Source organism: Cyprinus carpio, chromosome A6, assembly GCF_018340385.1.
Source record: "Cyprinus carpio isolate SPL01 chromosome A6, ASM1834038v1, whole genome shotgun sequence".
Lineage (NCBI taxonomy): Eukaryota > Metazoa > Chordata > Actinopteri > Cypriniformes > Cyprinidae > Cyprinus > Cyprinus carpio.
Genome location: NC_056577.1, coordinates 29,719,537 through 29,738,539, shown reverse-complemented (window position 1 = coordinate 29,738,539; position 19,003 = coordinate 29,719,537). Strand labels below are relative to the sequence as shown.

At 35.0% G+C, this 19,003-nt stretch overlaps 1 protein-coding gene across 1 annotated transcript in view; it reads right to left on the bottom strand.

The window, feature by feature from the left end:
- Positions 1–19,003, bottom strand: part of LOC122145424 (extended synaptotagmin-1-like) — a 19,527-nt gene extending 524 nt beyond the window's left edge. Inside the window, 28 exon segments of the mRNA XM_042759209.1 lie at positions 1,734–1,820; positions 1,907–2,059; positions 4,008–4,154; positions 4,232–4,318; positions 4,420–4,494; positions 4,720–4,815; positions 4,894–4,983; positions 5,079–5,127; positions 5,217–5,302; positions 6,340–6,375; positions 6,377–6,517; positions 6,675–6,791; positions 7,138–7,287; positions 8,419–8,505; positions 8,590–8,661; positions 9,874–9,969; positions 10,199–10,288; positions 11,279–11,327; positions 11,457–11,539; positions 11,768–11,944; positions 12,697–12,817; positions 12,952–13,007; positions 14,314–14,403; positions 14,494–14,566; positions 14,906–14,979; positions 15,677–15,811; positions 17,222–17,263; positions 17,958–19,003. Of these exon segments, the coding sequence (XP_042615143.1) occupies positions 1,734–1,820; positions 1,907–2,059; positions 4,008–4,154; positions 4,232–4,318; positions 4,420–4,494; positions 4,720–4,815; positions 4,894–4,983; positions 5,079–5,127; positions 5,217–5,302; positions 6,340–6,375; positions 6,377–6,517; positions 6,675–6,791; positions 7,138–7,287; positions 8,419–8,505; positions 8,590–8,661; positions 9,874–9,969; positions 10,199–10,288; positions 11,279–11,327; positions 11,457–11,539; positions 11,768–11,944; positions 12,697–12,817; positions 12,952–13,007; positions 14,314–14,403; positions 14,494–14,566; positions 14,906–14,979; positions 15,677–15,811; positions 17,222–17,263; positions 17,958–18,314 (2,916 nt within the window). The 5' untranslated portion in view covers positions 18,315–19,003.

The window sequence follows — 19,003 nt, the reverse complement described above, 5'->3', positions numbered from 1 at the left end:
TGGATTTCCAGTTACGTGGTAGCAACATGCAAAATAAGTAATTCAATTAATTAATCATTAATGCAAAATGACTTTAAATGAATTCATTATTTTACTGAGAAAGGTAAACTAATCTGGCCCGGTGCATACATACATCCACAAGTCTCACACCTGACAAGTAACATAGAAAAAGCAAACTCAAAATAGCACTAAATTATATAAATATATTTATTCAAAATATGACACAAATATGTAAAGTCAATATTTTTAAATTAAACAATTTAATAGTAAAAGAAACGTTCAAATATAACACTTTACTCTGATCATAAAAAAAATAGTCATTACATTTTATTTTTTTAACTTTAAAATATTATAGAATGGCAAAAAATTTCAAGGAGGTTCTTGAAATAAATCCATTAAATAAATAAAACATATAACATAACATAACATAACATAACATAACACAACACAGCATAACATAACATAACATAACATAACATAACATAACACTTAACATATAAATTTAATAGTGACCTTCTAGCAGTCTGTCCAGGTTGTGACTGTAGGCAGCCATTCAGAATCATGTAGACCTGGCCGTGTTTGGCCGTCACTCCAGAAAACCACTGACACACAGAGAGAAAGAAAACAATGAAATTACATAAAATCATTACATAAAAACATTATCTATTCAGAAATGAATAATCAAAAACCAACAATACCACTGAATTACTAATATGACACTTTCTCACCTTACAGTAAACTTATTAGCAATCCACTGTAAATGCCAGTTTAATTTAATCAAACTCTAAATTGCTCAAAATATAATACATTAAAGAGAATGAGGGAAAGAGATCAATGATTGAAGCACTCACTTTGTCAGTCAGCTGGGGACGGAATGATCTCCTGTAAGCTGATTTTCACCCCTGCTTGGCCAAGCAAAAATTACTATGCAAATATGCATTACATAGCATGGGCGCGTAATCGCTTGGTTTTTAAATTAGCTTTTATATTTCATTTTTTTTAATGGTAATTTTTTAATTTGCATTTTCACTGCGTTATACTTTAGATACTTATTATTATTTATTTTTATTTAGTTATTATATATATATATGTATATATACATATATATATATATATATATACATATATATATATATATATATATATATATATATATATATATATATATATATACACACACATAAATATATATATATACACATATAAATATATATATACACAAACACACACATATATAATATTATCTATATAATATATATATATATATATCTATATATAATATAATAATTTATAATCGTTATTTTATAGTCAGTTTTTAAAGCCATTTTTGCACTAACATAAAGAAGCATCCATTTCACATTTTTGTTTACATTTGTCATCTAATATTTATAGTTATTGTCAATTAAGCAAAGGTTGTTTTTTATAACTTTAGTGTAGGTGGCAATAAAAAAAACACGGCAACATCACACTCCCTGTAAAAAGTCGTTCTTTCTGTACTATACTTGTCGGAAACCTCCACAAGGGACATCAGAGGTCGGACCCTGTGATGTAATAAACAGCTGGAAACAGGCATTGATCACAGGATTTTATTTGAAAACCAGGTTTAATAGTCACTAAAACAACATCTGAGGGCCTAAAACGCACCTCATAACTCCTCGGTCCAGGGGGGTGAGGTCCTCACTGAATAACGATGACTCTTAAAGACTGTGTCTCGATATGGATCGTGGACATACGGGTCGCTCTTCCCCTTCACCATCACCTCCCATCGTTGTCCTTTGCGACCAGATCTTCAGCTGCCAGCAGGTGGAGCGGAGCACGCACTAAAAACATCAAGTCATTATGTTTAGTATGTTTGCTTTTATAAAGCCATATCAACAGTCTGCCATCCATATTAAACATCTCTCACCTCAGCAACAACACTGGGGTCAGGGCTGGTGTGCAAGGGTCGAAGGTCCTCTGAACTGGAACACTTCTGGGACCTCTTGGACTTCTTCCCTTTTCCTGGGACTGGACACAGAGGAAGTTCCTGCTGACAGTAGATGGTGGTGACTCTCCTCAACTAGACCTGAAGCCCCCCCCAAACAAACACAGACACTCACGTCAAAGGCAAAGAAAAATGCATTGTCTGTTCACTTTTTGGCCAAAGACGTGACTAACCTGGCAAAACAATATGAACCGAAAACGATTGTTCACTCGTAAACAGCAATCAATAAAGAGCCATAAATAACACTGAAGCATTCAACTAGATTCAGTAAACAACACACTTACTTCAACTATATAGTTTATTAGTCTAATGTTATTAAATAGTTGATGGCAGTCCATCATGCTGGTTTTATAAAGAGAAGAGATTTTTAAATTTGAAGAGAGATTAAGAGCAGAAAATATCAGTTGGTAGTTCTGCAAGATCGATCTTTAAGAGGAACTTCAGTTTAAGGCACTGCGACATGAAATTTTCCGCCCCTTCCTCTCACTTCGGCACCTAATTCTCCTCCTGTTTTCTTCTACATGCTGGACGCTTCAGGAACGATTAGGTTCCTCATGTCTTTTCAGAGCTCTCATGTCGTCTTTAGGGCAAAAAGAATCTACCAACTAAAGAACATCACAGCACAACAACACCAATAATTTCGAAGGGGGACAGTCAAGCCAGAAAGGACAAATATGCTATCATATACCACTCTGAATGAACCATATGGGACCCGGGCACGCGCCTCAAAACCAGCTTTAAGTGGTCAATATTTCACAAAATTCAGATTAATAGCTGAATTAATAAGCGGGCCATTGATGTATGGTTTGTTATGATAGGACAAAATTTGGTCGAGGATACAACTCTTTGAAAATCTTGGAATCTGATGTGCAAAAAAAATCAAACATATTGAGAAAATCACCTTTAAAGGTTGTCAAATTAATTCTTAGCAAGGCATATTACTAAATCAAACAAATACAGTTTGATATTTATACGGTAGGAAATTTTACAAACTGTTTTTCATGGATAAAATGAGCTTTACTTAATATCCTATTGATTTGGGGGCATAAAGAAAAATCAGAAATTTTGAGACCCGTTAACCCAGTGTGTTTTTGGCTACTGCTACAAATATACCCCAGGACTGAAGATTGTTCCAGGGTCACAGAGTCTTGCTTCTTCTTAAAAAAAAAAAAACTTAGTTTCCATGAGGCTACTCTTTCATTCTACTATTCAAAAGTTTGGGGTCAGATCGTTTTTTATTTTGTTTGGAAACCAGACTTAAAAAAAAGACCAAGACAATTTGAATGAATAATTTTAATGACTAATTTGAATTCTTAAATCAAGATGCATTTACTTGAGAAGCAAAATGACATGAGATAAGAAGTCTTGTTTTCCGTTAAACTGCTCAACTATGCACAAGTTTTTGAAATAAAACAAGAACACATATCTGCTAATGTGCTCAGTCATTATCATACCCTACTGACAGATATCCGTTCTTGTTTTAAACATTTAGTTAACTTTCTCAGAAAACAAGAATTAATTTCTTAATTTCTTCATTTGGCATCTCAAAAGTAATGTATCTTGATTCAAGAAGTTTAGATACTTGTAAATGGAATTCAAAAATACGGATGAAGATATTTATTTTTTGCAGTGCGTGTTGAGATTTAATGCCATGATTTTATGAATTTAAGAGTTTCTGCTCTGATTTAAGACCTTGCATTTAATAAAAATGCTGTTCCTTTAAAAATTATATCATCAAAAAATTATGAAAACAAATGCACCCATGGTTTCCACAAAAAATTTAAGCGCCAATGAAGAGTAACGAGTAAGAGTAACGGCAGCTGATAATTCAGCTTTGCATCACAGGAATAAATAAACATTTTAAAATCTATTAAAATAGAATTATTTAAATTGCAATAATATTTTTACATTTTTCCTGTGTTTACTGTATTTTTTTATCAAATAATTGGAGCCTTGGTGAGGCTTAAGAGACTTCTTTCAAAAACATTTCAAATAACAGAAGCAATGTCTGTGTGTGTTCTACCTTCAGCTGACCTCTGAGCAGAATCTGACTCTGGGGTGACGCTCCATCCAGATCCAGCCACTGGTCCAGCATCAGATCTGGCTCAGAGAGAAGCTCTCTGACGGGAATCACCACAAATCCCAGAGAGAAGTCCCAGTTGTGGGTCAACTGCAGAGTGGTAGTAGAAAGGTTCAAGTCAGGTGCATAACATGCATAACAAAAATGTGCTGTTTGCTTTCTCTTACCTTCACAACAAGGTCTTCATTCAAAGGATCTTGAACCAGGAAGTGAAATGCCTCATCCCACTGCGGAGAGCTGGTGCGATCACATACCTTCATCACAACGTATCAAGTAAAAGAAAAAAAGAATGATTGCAGCCACACATCATTAATAAATCAATTCAACAGTATTTGTGTTTAAACAGTTTTTTCACCGTGGTTCTATGAGACGTTCTCCTCAAAATCAGCTCAGCTCCAACTTTAGGCTCCTTTCCACTCCTCTTCTTCAACTAAACAGAAAAAATAAGCCTTATGAGAACATCTCAGACAGTAAATATGGGTAAATGTTCAGACTTCTGAACGTGCACTGTTTCTTGGCAAATACGAACACAGTTACACTTTAGAGATACATGCAAGATTACGAAAGTCTTCTTCTCAGAGGAAAAATCAAACAGTCTCCTCTAAACAACAGAGATATTAAGATATTCAAGAGATGTCATGTGTGTCATACTCACAGGAAGCTCATGCGCCGCGCTCCACATACACAAACAGGAGAGCGCAGTCGGCACTGTCTTATTCAGGTAAGAGCTCTTTGACTGGTACTGCAACACCTGATGAATAAATCGCCCAGTTAACCAGTCCGTTTTATCAATGCATTGTCAACACAGACAGAGACTGGTTTTGCTCACCTGCTGTAGTTTCTCTGGTTGTGTTACAGTGGGCAGCCATTCCAGAGCGAGATGAACACGGCCACGCTTAACGTCGCTCAGAGTAAACCACTGACACACAAACACAAATCACAAGAGCACACATGTATCAGTATATTCACACAGCTTATTTTTAGACTTACTACTACTGATGCACATATACTCACTTCATTAATGTACTCAGAGCTGATTATGTCACTCAGATTCATCTTCAGCCTAAAAGAAAACCAACATATGCCTAAATGATGCTAAAACAAAACAATGCTTAGAGTTCTCATGGATTATATTGACAGCAGCCCTCATACCTGCCCATAAAGTCATCGTTCATGTCCATGTCCTTATCAAAAACTTCCAGCGTTAACTCTTGACCAGGAAGCTGCGTCAAAACCACCTTAAAAATAATCATGGGAAATTAAAAAAGTAAAAAATACTTTGTCATGCTGTTAAACAATCTGCAGCTTAAATGAGAAAAAATAATGCAAAACTCAAAATTTTCTGTACCTACTGTATACGGACTGATATTTTTATTTTAAAAATAGCATGTAAAAAGTATGTCATTATTGACATAAAAGTTATTTTTATTATATTATAAGGTTATTTTTTATATTATATATTTTTTTCTTTATTTATTTTTTAATATATATTTATTTAAATAATTTATTTTTTATATTTTGTTAGACAGTTATACACTATTTTAGTATTTTATTATTATTTTCATTTAATAAGGAAAAAAGTCCCAAAAATAAATGTTCTGAACTGTTTACAGACTACTATTTTTAAAAAAATATATTTTTTAATTATTATTTTAAGAATAGCATGTAAACAGTATATATCCACTGACATGTAACAGTTATTTTTATAGTTAATTATATACTACTTTAGGATTATCTTTAATTACTTCTTTATGCTTGTAGAGCCTTTTGAATTGCATTGTGAACATGCAACATGCAAAAATACACATTTGAAACACTGTTGCATGACTATATTACATTTTTAAAACAAATAAATATAAATATATAAAATATATTATGTACATTTAATTTAATATGTCATATCCAGTTATGTTTGGAAATAAATATGGTTATTTTATATTAAGAATTCAAGTTTTTAAGAAAATGACTTTTATTAGCAGTCTAATAAAAAAATAACATTAGTTAAAAATGTGGTTTAAATCAATTTCAGTTTCATTAGTCCTTCTGGAAATGAAATGTCAAGTTGAGCGCAATGCATCATGGGATAAAGTATTCCATGCAGTCTGCTCTAATTGTATACAGCACATTTTAGGCGAATGCCAACATGCCTAATATAAATGTAGAATATACATACTACAAACTGCATAAATTGCATGAGTATTACAGTAGCATACCATTCCCGACATAGACATAGTGTCTAGAGTTGATTTCTAAATGTGTTTCCCAGCATTCCCACCTCATACATCTCGTTCCAGGTGGGGTTGAGGTTCTCCCTTCATCACTTGACTCTTAAAGGTTTCACCTCCAATTTGGATCTTGACATACGGGTCGCTCTTGCCCTTCACCATCCCACCCATCATGTTGTCCTTCGCGACCAGATTTTGAGCCTCCACAAGGTGGATACGCAGCATCCCCTACAGGAACAAAGAGCAGATGATTTTAGAGGTTGGTTATGATCGACTGAAGTCAGACCATTAGGATGTTGGTTTCAGAACATATTGTACTCGTATGGCTAATGCGACACATTATTAATAGTTTACAGAGATAATGACAGTGCTGACTCATGGACACCTCAGTGGCGAAGCTGGAATGGGGCGTCGTCTTCTGTGGACGTGATGCAGAACTCTTGGAAAGAGGGTCACTGGAGAGGAGAGAGGAAGTTGCGGCGGCTTCATCCAACCAGAGCACCTGCAGGAAATGACATCAACAAAGAATGAGACTCTTTTTTCTCCAAATATAATGCATTTGAAATCTGTATAACATCATTAACTGCTGTTTAAGGGGTTGGGATGAGCAAGATTTTTGTTTTTTGAAATAAATGAATACTTTTATACAGCAAAGATGCATTAAATTGATCAAAAAGTAAGAGGAAAGACATGTATGATGTTACAAAGGATTTCTATTTCAAATAAATGCTGTTCTTTTGAATTTTCTATTCATCAAAAAAATCATCATTTTGGTTTCCACAAAAATAGCAGCACACACTGATAATAAAAAAAATAATAAGTGCGTATTGTGTGTCTGATGAATTTACCCTGAGCACTGTGTTGATGTGGATGCGGCTTCCTGGACCAGAATTCTCCAGATTAAACCATTCATCCAAAGTCAGATCTTGGCAAGAGAGAAGACGGGAAACAGGAATGGACAGACTTCCCAAAACCTGAACACGGTCATTATCCTTCACCTGAAAGAGATGGAAGAGACATGTGGAAAAAATACTGCAAGCATTCACATTAGTGTTGTCAAAAGACCCAGTACTTCGGTACCAAGTCGGTACTAAAAAAATGAAAATGTCACGGTACCAGGTTTCTTTAAGTACCGGTGGTACCGAGTACCCGGTCAACCCGGTTCTTGACGCATACAGCACTATGATCTCCGCAAAGTAGAAAACGCGGACGGAATCTCAAAATCCAGTCATGAAAATGAAACTTACATTTCAATATGGACAGTCACGGAATTTGACAAAGTTAGCATAAATTAATCAAATCAAATCTCCATATGGACCAGTATCTGTAAATGTTAAGCTGCAAAAGTTGGTGGAAATATGAATCCTGCATGTTTCTGCCGTCTCTGTGTGAGTGAGTGAGTGACAGAGACGTGCGGGTTTGTTTACTACATCTGCCGTCTCAATGAGGAGATAAATGCATAAACAACATCACCAGAACTGTTCTGAGTCACTTCACAAGCATTTACCGTTTCATTTGAGTAAAACCAGTGTCAATTTAAAGGTATTCACGGCAACCCGTCAAAATAAAAGTTCATTTTTACATAACGGCATTGTTCTAGAAATATTACTATTATTTAGTAGAATATATTTGATACTGCTACTACTGTTGAAAAAATTAATAAAACTTTATTTTTTAAAGAAATAAATCTGACAATATTTCTTCCATGTTTTAATTTTAATAGCAAATCCCCTTTATTTACCAAAAAATAAAATGTGTTTAAATTTCATTAATTAAAAGACAAATTAAATTTGGGTGAAACTTGTTTACTGTTTTCCATATTAATATTTTACTTGTAGAAAAACTTTAAACACAATTGTAAATAAGTATAAAGAATGGCACTGGTTTTATTTTTAGTGATAAAAAGTGTGTTTTTTATTATTAGCATATTTTTGTGTTTTGCTTTGGTACCGAAATTGGTACCGAGAACCGTGGATTTTCACTGGTATCGGTACCGAATACTGAAATTTTGGTACCGTGACATCACTAATTCACATATGAGCCATGTTTTCACCAGTATTTAGAGCTGTGGGTTTGTAAACAGATCAGACCAGACGAATGCTAATTCCAGGCAGATGATGTTAGGATACCTGTACGCTAATGTCCTGTTTGCTTGGATCTCTGATGAAGAAAGTGAAAGCGTCCTCCCACTGGGGGTTCACGGTATTCCAGCAAATCTAAGAGAAAGGGAAATGAGTGAGCGAGAAGAGCGGGTCACATGGGAAGGTTTATTTGGGACAGATGGTAGGTGTGCATCTTACCCGGCTGTCACGAGTAACATCTTGCATTGAGATTTGAACGATTGGATTGGGAACCTTATTGCCTTTCTTCATCTGAAAACAGAAGAAAAAGGCACAAATACACTTAAAAGCAAACACACCGCAGCAAATGCATTATAGTTCTCTTATGATTTTGTCATTAATATGATTAGATTTCCTGTTTTAACTGTTTAACACAAATACAGTTAGCAAGCGAATCTATGTACAGTACACCAAGTTTGGTGTAGGTAATATTTTGTAATGTTTTTGAAAGAAGTCTCTTCTGTTCACCAAAGCTGAAGTTATTTAATCAAAAATACAGTCAAAACAGTTAAATTGTAGAATATGACAACAATTTCAAATAACTCTTTTCTATTTAAATATATATTAAAAAATGTAATTTATTCCTGTGATGCAAATCTGAATTTTCAGCATCATTACTCCAGTCTTCAGTGTCACATGATTCTTCAGAAATCATTCTAAGATGCTGATTTGCTGCTTAAGAAACATTTACTATAATAATCAATGTGTGTGTGTGTGTGTGTGTGTGTGTGTGTGTGTGTGTGTGTGTGTGTGTGTGTGTTTTTCTATCCCGGTTGGGACTTAAACCTGAATACACACTGACTAATGTGGACTCTTGTCACCGTGGGGAAACAAGCTTATAAATCATACAGAATTAGCTTTCTGTATGATTGGCATTTTTGACAGTGAACCTAAAGATACCGAATCTAATGGCATAGTGATACATTCACAACCTGACTGGTCACGTCGCATAGCATCGTATCTTGTAATTACTTCCTGTTTTTGGTTCATTTAAAAGTATTTGGTCCGTGTTGCATTTATATTTCATTCGAACCGCACCAGAGTTCGTTTGGAAGCGGACCGAGACCTATCTTTTTGTCCGCTTGTTTGGTGTGCACCAGGGTTTGGATGGCAGCGTTCACACTTACTCAAACGAAACCGGACTAACAGAGCAATCGCACCAGAGTTCGTTTTAATCGAACCAAACATGAACACAAGTGTGAACACACCCTTAAACTTCTTTAGTTGTCATATAAAGCTAATTATAAGAGCATTATATAATTTTATTCAAAACTTTTTTTTTTTTTTTTACTTTTTTCAAAAAAGCTAAATTTTGTTTATTTATGAATAATTTTTCCATTCAATGACATGCTCAGATGTCACCAAAAGCAGGTTTTAGCCAGATTTAGCACATTTTGGGCCCGAATTACAATGTGTGGTTTGTGTGTGAGTGCAGCAGGAAGAGGATGTGAGAGTATTACTCACAGGAAGTGCCTCAGCCTTGTCCAGATACACTGCCAAGATAGCTGCTGAGGGAGGCTTTGCTGTTTGACTCACCACACTTTCATTTCTCTTCAGAACCTGCGAGAGAAAGAGAAAAAAATTGAGGGCAATGGAGGGAGGGGCGAACCAACTGCAAGAAATTCTGTTTGAAGTCACTCTGTTTGCCAAGCGTGCAAAGTAAGCTTTCGATGTCTTAACTTGGATTGGTTAACGGGTGGAGTAGAGGAACACACTGTTTGCATGTGCGCTGAACAGAGCACACCCTTTTCCATCAAAACCCCCGTGTTCTGTGTATGTACGGTGTTACCTCTTCTAGTCTTTCTGTGTTGGCTTCTAGTGTCAGCCACTCAAGTCTGAGATGAACCCGTCCTGTAGGGGTGTCTTTCAAGTTGAACCACTAAGAAGGGGACATTAAAACAGAAATAAACACCAATGAGACAGGCTACAACAAACCTATGACCAACATTATAACAAAAAGACACCAATGTTCACTATATAAGCTGCCCATTGTTGTAAAATCAACCCCTTCAGGTTGATACAAAATAAAATAGCCTTTTCAGTAGTTTATTTTGCAATAATGAGCAGCTTAATACACTTATTACACTGTTATTTAAAAAATAAATAAATAAAATGCACTTACATTTCATATACTCACTTCAGATTTAATTATTTTATTATGCAAGAAAAGTGAACAGAGTGATACAAAATCAGTGCTTCGTATTTATTATTTTTATATTTATTTTTTTTGTATTTTATTTTTCATAAGTTTTTGTATTTTCATATATATATATATATATATATATATATATATATATATATATATATATATATATATATATATATATATATATATATATATATATATATATATAATTATCATTACTTTTATTTCAGCAATATTCTTTGTAATATAAGTACTTCGGCTTCAACCTTATTTCAGTCGGTTACCATGGCAAACATATTTTTTTTTTGCTAATATTTCAAATTTTATTTTATTTTTAGCTTATATTTCAGCTTTTATTGATTTTCAATATTCAATTTATCAATTGAAAATATGTCATTTTAATTTTATCTTTTTATAACACTGCAAGAGATTTGAAAAGCAGTAAATGAAAGTCCCTCATCTTTAAAATATTTGACTGGAGAATGCCATGATGGACCAATCAGAATCAAGCATTCATCCATGTGATGATTACATTCAGAAATAAAAATAACTGCAATATGCAAAACATGGTTTACGATTTTAGTGGTTTATAACTGGTTCATCAATATAGACTTCATGTCTTGTGGTGAAATTTTTGCAAGGATTTGCAAACCAAACCAGGTTAACCACACACCCACAGCCACACCCACACCCACACACAGGAATATTAATTAAGGTTCTCACCTCATCCACTATTTTAGATTTCTTCACAATCCCCAAATCTAATTTTGTCCTGAGCACAAGTGGAATAAAGAGAATCAACGCTAGGATGAGAGTAGTGTGAGATCAGCAACAGAAAAAACACCTTTTAAAGAATAAATGAGAGATGGATGGACAGAGAAGAAATGCAGTGATATGGTACCTGCCCAGGAAATCATCATGATCAGGATCTTTATCAAACATTTCCACCTCTAGCTCCTGACCAGGCACCTCATGAACGATGACCTGACGGACACACACGCATGCATGAAACACCAAACACACACCTACAGTAACAGCATGAGTAATCAATGACAAAATGTAGCGTAAATGGTTCCACATCTGAACTGAAAGACACTGATACACATGAGATTAAGATGTTTATCACATTTAAATCATACCATTGATTTTATAATAATAATGGATTATTGTTTTTTTGTTGTAATTATAATGTGGTGTCACTTTAAAACCCACCTCATACATTTCATCCCATTTGGGATTGAGTGTGTTGTCCAGATGGCGGGATTTGAAGGTTTGCGGCCCGACTCTGAGCAGGGCGTATGGGTCAGACATGCCCGCCATCACACCCTTCACATAGTTATCCGTCGAAGCCAAACCATCAGCCTCCAGCAGGTGAATCCGCACAACTCCCTTTATGAAAGAAAGATGCACAGAATGAGACTGCAGTGCAGAGAACGCTTTCATTACTGCATTACTCCTAAATGAAAACAAATTATATTGTACCATTTTTTAAAGAAACGTTATCCTTTAGATGTTTTTATGCTATTTCTCCAATAAAAAAATGTGGTTTACTATTTCTAATTGCACTGCAAATGTGGCACAGAAGCTTAAATGATCAAAAGTAACAGAAAAGACATTTATAATGGTACAAAAGATTTTTATTTCAAATAAATGCTGTTCTTTTGAACTTTCTATTCATCAAAGAATCTTGGGGGGGGGGGGGTTTCCACAAATATTGAAGATGTTTTCAACCATGATAATTAGAAATGTTTCTTAAGCATCAAATCAGCATATTAGAATGATTTCTGAAGGATCATGTGACAAGTGATGCTGAAAATTCAGCTTCACCATCACTAAATTAAATGTTATATATTCAGACAAATATATATATATATATAATATGTATTCAAATAGAAAACAGTTATTTTAAATTGTAATAATATTTTTTAAAAAATTACTGTTTTTACTATATTTGAAAAAAATAAATGCAGCCTTGGTGGGCCCAAACTATTGGTAACTATTGGTATGGTAGTTTAAATTTCAATTGCAAAAACCAAAGTATTATGTTTTTGAGTGTTTTTGTCAAAATGTTGCATTTTATGTTGATTCTAATGTGCATATTGGCATTTGTAAAGGTCTATGTGTGTGTGTGTGTGTGTTACCCTGGGTAAAGGGCACCGCAGCTGCGCAACATGCAGGTCTGCCACTAGAGGAACAGTGAGACGATTGGGCAGAACCAGGAATGAAGCGATCGCGTCCATGATCTTAGTATCTGACATCGCACTGAGAAACAGATTCAGAGATAGAAAGTGTTAATTAGATTCAGAGAGAAACACACCAAAAATGAAGGCAGCTCCGGACAGTTAGTGTACTGAGCCGAATAATATTAGTGTGTATCTCTAATGACTGAAACTCACTTGAGGCCTGGAACGTCCAGAAGGTTGGTCAAACCGGTCCAGTTAATGGTCAGTTTCTAACAAATAAAGGGCAAAGTAGAAGATTCCATGATTCCAACAAAACTAACATTCTGTCTTGAGTACTAATGAAATAATAAACACTTATGTGTTTATTGCTTAAAGAACGAAGAACCCAGATGAACCTTGTAAAGCTCAATGGGTTTTTAGAAAATCATGTATTGATGCTTCAAAAAGCCCAGGAGAGCTTAAATTTTCTCATATTAAAGGATGATACTAAGAAACTATATACTACTGCAGTGATTCCCAAAATATTTTGACCTAAAATATTTACTTGTACTACCACATGAGATATTATGGAAGCCTGTTTCCGCCACTGAATAAAAAATAAAGGTAACTGCAATTAACTTGAGTTCATTTCTTGCAATTCTGACTTTATAACACACAATTGCAAGTTATAAAGTCAAAATTGTGAGTTATAAAATCAGAATTGTGAGATATAAAGTCGCAATTCTGATTTTTATATCTTGCAATTCTGACTTTCTTTTTTAAACCACAATTGTGAGTTCATATCTCGCAATTTTGACTTTATAACTCACAATTGCGAGTTTATATCACGCAGTTCTCACTTTATAACTTGCAATATCTTATGGAAGCCTGTTTCTGCCACTAAATAAAAAATAAAACAAGGTAATTGCGGCTTTTATTTCGCAATTCTGATTGTGAGATAAAAAGCCACAATTACCTTGATTTATTTTTTATTTAGTGGCGGTAACAGGCTTCCATAAGATTTTAAGTTAATATTTCAATTATTTAATAACATATTTGCATGTTCACTGTCCTTTTATGTTGGTTAATGGTCACAAGTTACGTATATTTAATATTGAACCTTTATTAGTGATTGCTCTATTTTATTTTACATTTCAAAAACCTTTAATGTCATGCAGTAACTTTTTAATCTCTGAAGAACTATCTAGACAACTCAAGAGCCATATACAGCCTAAAACAGTTCTTCTGTTTTGTTTAACAGAACCATACAAGAACATTTACTGGGTCACACATTAGTTTGGGGACCAATTCTCAATATTAACTAACTATTAACTACGACTTCTGCTTCAAGAAGCTCCTAATTTGCTGCTTATTAATATTTAGTTAGGTAGTTGTTAAGTTTAGGTATGGCGTAGGATTAAGGGATCTAAAATATGATCATGCAGAATAAGGCATTAATATGTGCTTTATAAGTCCTAAAAACAGCCAATTTGCTAGAAATTGATATGCATGCTAAGCAACTAGTGAGAATTGCACCCTTAAACTAAAGTGTTACCGATTTATTTCATAGTGTAGAATATGTTTAGAGAAACTCACAGGTCTTTGAATGAAGAACATGGTTACAGCACCCACGATTGGGACGTCACCGATCAGAGGCTCCAAAATCACACGCATCATTCCATGAAGCTGACAGAACAAGCGCAAGTGGAATAAACTCTCATTCATTTATTTACTGTGAGTGTGCATCAAATCTACCGTCACAACGAATCATCTCACCTGTATTCCCTTCACACCAGCCTTGCAGAAATACCTCTTCACCTCCACATTTATCTCGACGTCCCCCACGTAGCTGGAAAAAGACGGCGTCGAGGATACATTAGATTGCTTTTAACTCTTCCCAAATATATTAGACCTCTTAAGGAATTCTGCTGAATTTGTCCAAAACAACTAAAACTAAACTAATGAACTGAAATGCTTTTCAGTCTTTCAATTTCATTTTTGTCTCTGAATAAACTCATTCAGGCTGAACAAATCTGAGTTGGCTGCAGTTTGACAATCTTGTTTTGTCAGCTAGCTTGTGAAATACAGACACAATATCGAGTACACAAGGCTTTTAAATCACTCCCTGAGAGACAATTCCCTGATTATAGGACTTGTGTTTGCAGAGAGTCTCAGATGCATGCGTCACCTGATGTAAACGTCTAGCAGAATTTGACCTTTCTCATTTTCCGTATGAGCCTTCACTCCAACCACCCTCATAGGCTGTGAAAGAAAAGAAAGTTCTGTTGTAGAAAATCAAATGTGCAGGCAAGACTGTAATATTGGGCAAATTAGTTGTTTCTTTATGAATATTATTCAATAATGCTAAAAGGGATACAATAGTTCAGGGATTCCAAAACCCCTTTGATCTAAAATACGTACTTGAAGAAACATCTATGATCTTAAGTTAATATTTTAAAGGGGTCATATGACATCGCTAAAAAGAACATTATTTTGTGTATTTGGTTAAATGCAATGTGTTTATGCGGTTTAAGGATCAAAAAACACATTATTTTCCACATAATGTACATTATTGTTGCTCCTCTATGCCCCGCCTTCTGAAACGCTTCGATCACTTTTTTATGATTTAATGAATTAATAGCTTTCCATCGACTCACATCCTCCCTGTAGTATTAGCTAAAATATTTGCAACAAAATATACAATTTCAGTCTTATAATATTTCTGAATGACTTTAACATCTAAATTTCACTATTGCCTTAACAGGAATGTTTGTCATGAGACATCAGATGACTGTAATGTTCTCTAGAGCGTTTATTTAAACAGAACGCTTGTTCTGACACGTGTCAGTGGCACTGGAGCCTCTTTTAATCTCTTGCACTGTGGTGGATTGAGATGTGTGGGAATGTTTTATTGGAATATTATTTATTGTGTAGCTGTAAGTGAGTGAGCATGTATGACCTTGCCACCAAAGTCGACCTTCGTAAAGCTGAGCGTCTGCAGATGAGAGCTGGAGCCGCGGATGGATGGAGCAATGGTTTCCGTCAGCAGCTTCTCCAAATACTGACCAATAAATGGCCAGGCCTGCTGGATAACCTTGAAAAACAGACAGGAAGAGAAAGAGTGTGTCATATTTTATGTCAGAGTGTGTCATTTTTTCATTTTAGATTATTTATGCATCGTTCATGGAACGTTTTTTTTTTTTCTGAAACGTTTTAGATTTTTAGTTTTTAAATGTTACTACCGGTTTCAGAAGGTTTAGAACACATTAAAAAGCAACATTCTCATAATGTTTGAAAAATTATAAAATGGAATGTTCCCTTAACGCTCATATAACTCATGTTTGTTCTCTGCTCTGCTTGCAGCTGTTTACACCGTGCCATTTGTGTTTGCCCTGTTACTATAGCGACCTGTTGTTGTTGTTCGCGGAGGTTCAGAGCTGATAACAGACGCTAAAGCACCAGTTGCCAGGGTATTTATCAGATTGTTTGTTGCATGAGCAAACCGCAGAATTTAGAAATAGCATTGTGACTCATAAACAAACCACATGACCACGAGGTACAACAAGGGTAGAGTCTCGGCTGGGATGAATGCCAGCGTAAAATATCTGACTTGTGAATCACTGGTAAAGAACGTCAAGCCTAAAAAATGTTGTGCTCTAACGATACGTTGCAGCACTTTTACATATATTATACACTATTATATAATAAGACTATTACTGAAATGGGATGAGCTTCATCACAAAGAAGGACAAATGCTATAAAGACGTCAGGAAGGGATATGTCTCTATATCTCCTCCTCTTTCTGTCTCGAATTGAATAAAGCTCAAGAAGAAAAGTTCATTTCAACCCCAAATCTAACTAAAAAAAACAACAACTATATTTTGCATAAATATACCATTAAAACTAAATAAGAACGCTAAAAATGTATCTTTTTACTTAAGCGTTTAAATAGCTATTTTTTTCTGAAGCCTTTTATGTATTATGTTGTTTTTTTATTATTATCATTTGGTTTCAATTTTCATATTTTGTTATGCATTAATTGTATCTTTTATTATCATTATAAAGTGGGTTCTATCTTTAATTGTATGTTATATTTACTATGGTGTTTTGGCAACTATTGTAATAATTTTTATTGTTAATGTTTTAGAGATGCAAAAGGGCATTAAAAATTTAATTTCTTGGAAAAACGTGCATTGCATCTCATCTACTAATCCAAAGGCAGGAACATATGTTGGTTGAATTAGTGTTTGGTTAAGAATGAATGTGTGATAATAGAATATGCAGCTTTTGTTCACCAGGCACGTGCACGTTTGTGTGTGTGTGTGTGTGTGTGTGTGTGGGGGGGGGGGGTCACAGACAGCTGTTGTGACATGAGGGAGGGTCATACAGACGGGTTGGGTGGGGTTTAAAGTCACGGTTCAAGAGGATTACATGGGATTACAGGCTTGATTTTACATGTGGCATCTCAATGAACAAATGTAAACAAAAATGTTTTCCGAATTACCTTGTTGAGCCATTCAACCTTCTCCACATCTGGAAAGTTGACCTGGAATTATGAAGAAAAAATAGTAACACATTTCTAAATGCAAAGATTGCAATGCATACAAGCTTTAAAGTGTCAGCACAACAATTTTTAACAGTGGATATGGTTATTAAGATGGAAAACAAAAAAAAAAAAAAAAAAAAAAAAAAAAAAAAAAAAAAAAAACATACAACCACCTCAGTCAATCATGAACATTCTTCCTCCAATTGCATCATTTCTTTCTTCAAAAACAATAACATATATTATTTGCAGCGTATAATTCGATTTCTCTTGGATAAAATATCCCAATTAAAATTGAATAAATAAATAAATGATGTTTTATTTAATTTAAATACGTTTTAATTTAGTTATATATATTTTATATATACTTTAAACTTTTTTCACCACATTATAGCCATGAGACATGACCAAATATAGAATAAACTCTTTAATGGAAGCGTGTGCAAATGTGGAAGGGATGACAAAGCAACAATGTGTTCAGAATGATTTGGGCGATGGGAATTTTGCCAACTATGCAACACCTAGTATGCAGTATACCACCAACACAGCGCCACCATCAGCTCGAAAGATGTCCTCTAAATCTGCTTACCACTCCTATTCTTTAGCAGCAGTGTGGGTTTATTTGGACGTTATACATCAATAACAATGGAGTGTTTTATTAAAGAATAACAAAAGACACACTTTTGTGCATTCTTACCCAAGAAGGCAGGTCTCTTCTACTTCTAAATGATTTGGAGGATATGTATTCTTGTTCGTCGTTGACTAACTCTACAGCAGACTTCAGTCTCGCCTCCTTGGTCTCCCGAGTGTGTTTCCATCCTGCGTAAACCACCATCCCAAACACCACTAAACTAGTGCTCATCCGATAGTAACCAGCCAGGTAAACGGGCAGCAAGGCAGTGAGACATTTGCCAAAAGTCCATAAGATCGCCTTGGCATCAAATATTTTAGTTTTAGGGTCGTACATTTCTCCCGATGAGCTGTCACGGGACGGTTCAGTCTTCTTTTCCGAGTCCGAGTCATTTTTCGGCCCTGAATCAACGACGTGCGCCATTGTTGGTTTGCACGCAATTTTTTCCAAAGTCGAGATACGATTACAAAGCGATTGCGCGCGGCGATTTGCAACTCAAATTCAACATATGCTGCGTTAAAGTCGAGCGTTTCGTGCGCGCATGGACTGTTGATTAATCAGAAGTGCCTGATCACTGCGGATCAATAAGTCAACCCGAGAAAGCGAATTCGACCACCTTGCCGCTTTTACCCCTCTGGCATGACGCTCTTTTTCCTTCTTGCAGGATCTCTGTCTGAAAAGCCCGAAGTGTGGCCCGCACCGTTACTTAGACAGATCCACGCCCACAACAAAACGACGCAGTTATGTTAAAAGCAAGAAAACTTTGTTGGAAGCTACAGTAGGCAGCTTCTAACTTACATTTACATCTCCTGAGTCAGTTCTGACTAGACGCAATTTGATTTAAAGGAAATGTAAAGCACTTCTGACTAAATACGTGATAATGGAACGATAATATTCCATTTTTATTCATTTTCTGACTGGGCAAAAGTAATGCAATATATCTGGAATACCCTTTTCTTTATGTATTTATTTGCATATAAGGTATCAAATGAAATCATTTTAAGATTTAATTTAAGGTGTATGCATCTATGATTGCATTTTGATTCATTACATTTACATTTAGTCATTTAGCAGACGCTTTTATCCAAAGCGACTTGCAAATGAGGACAATG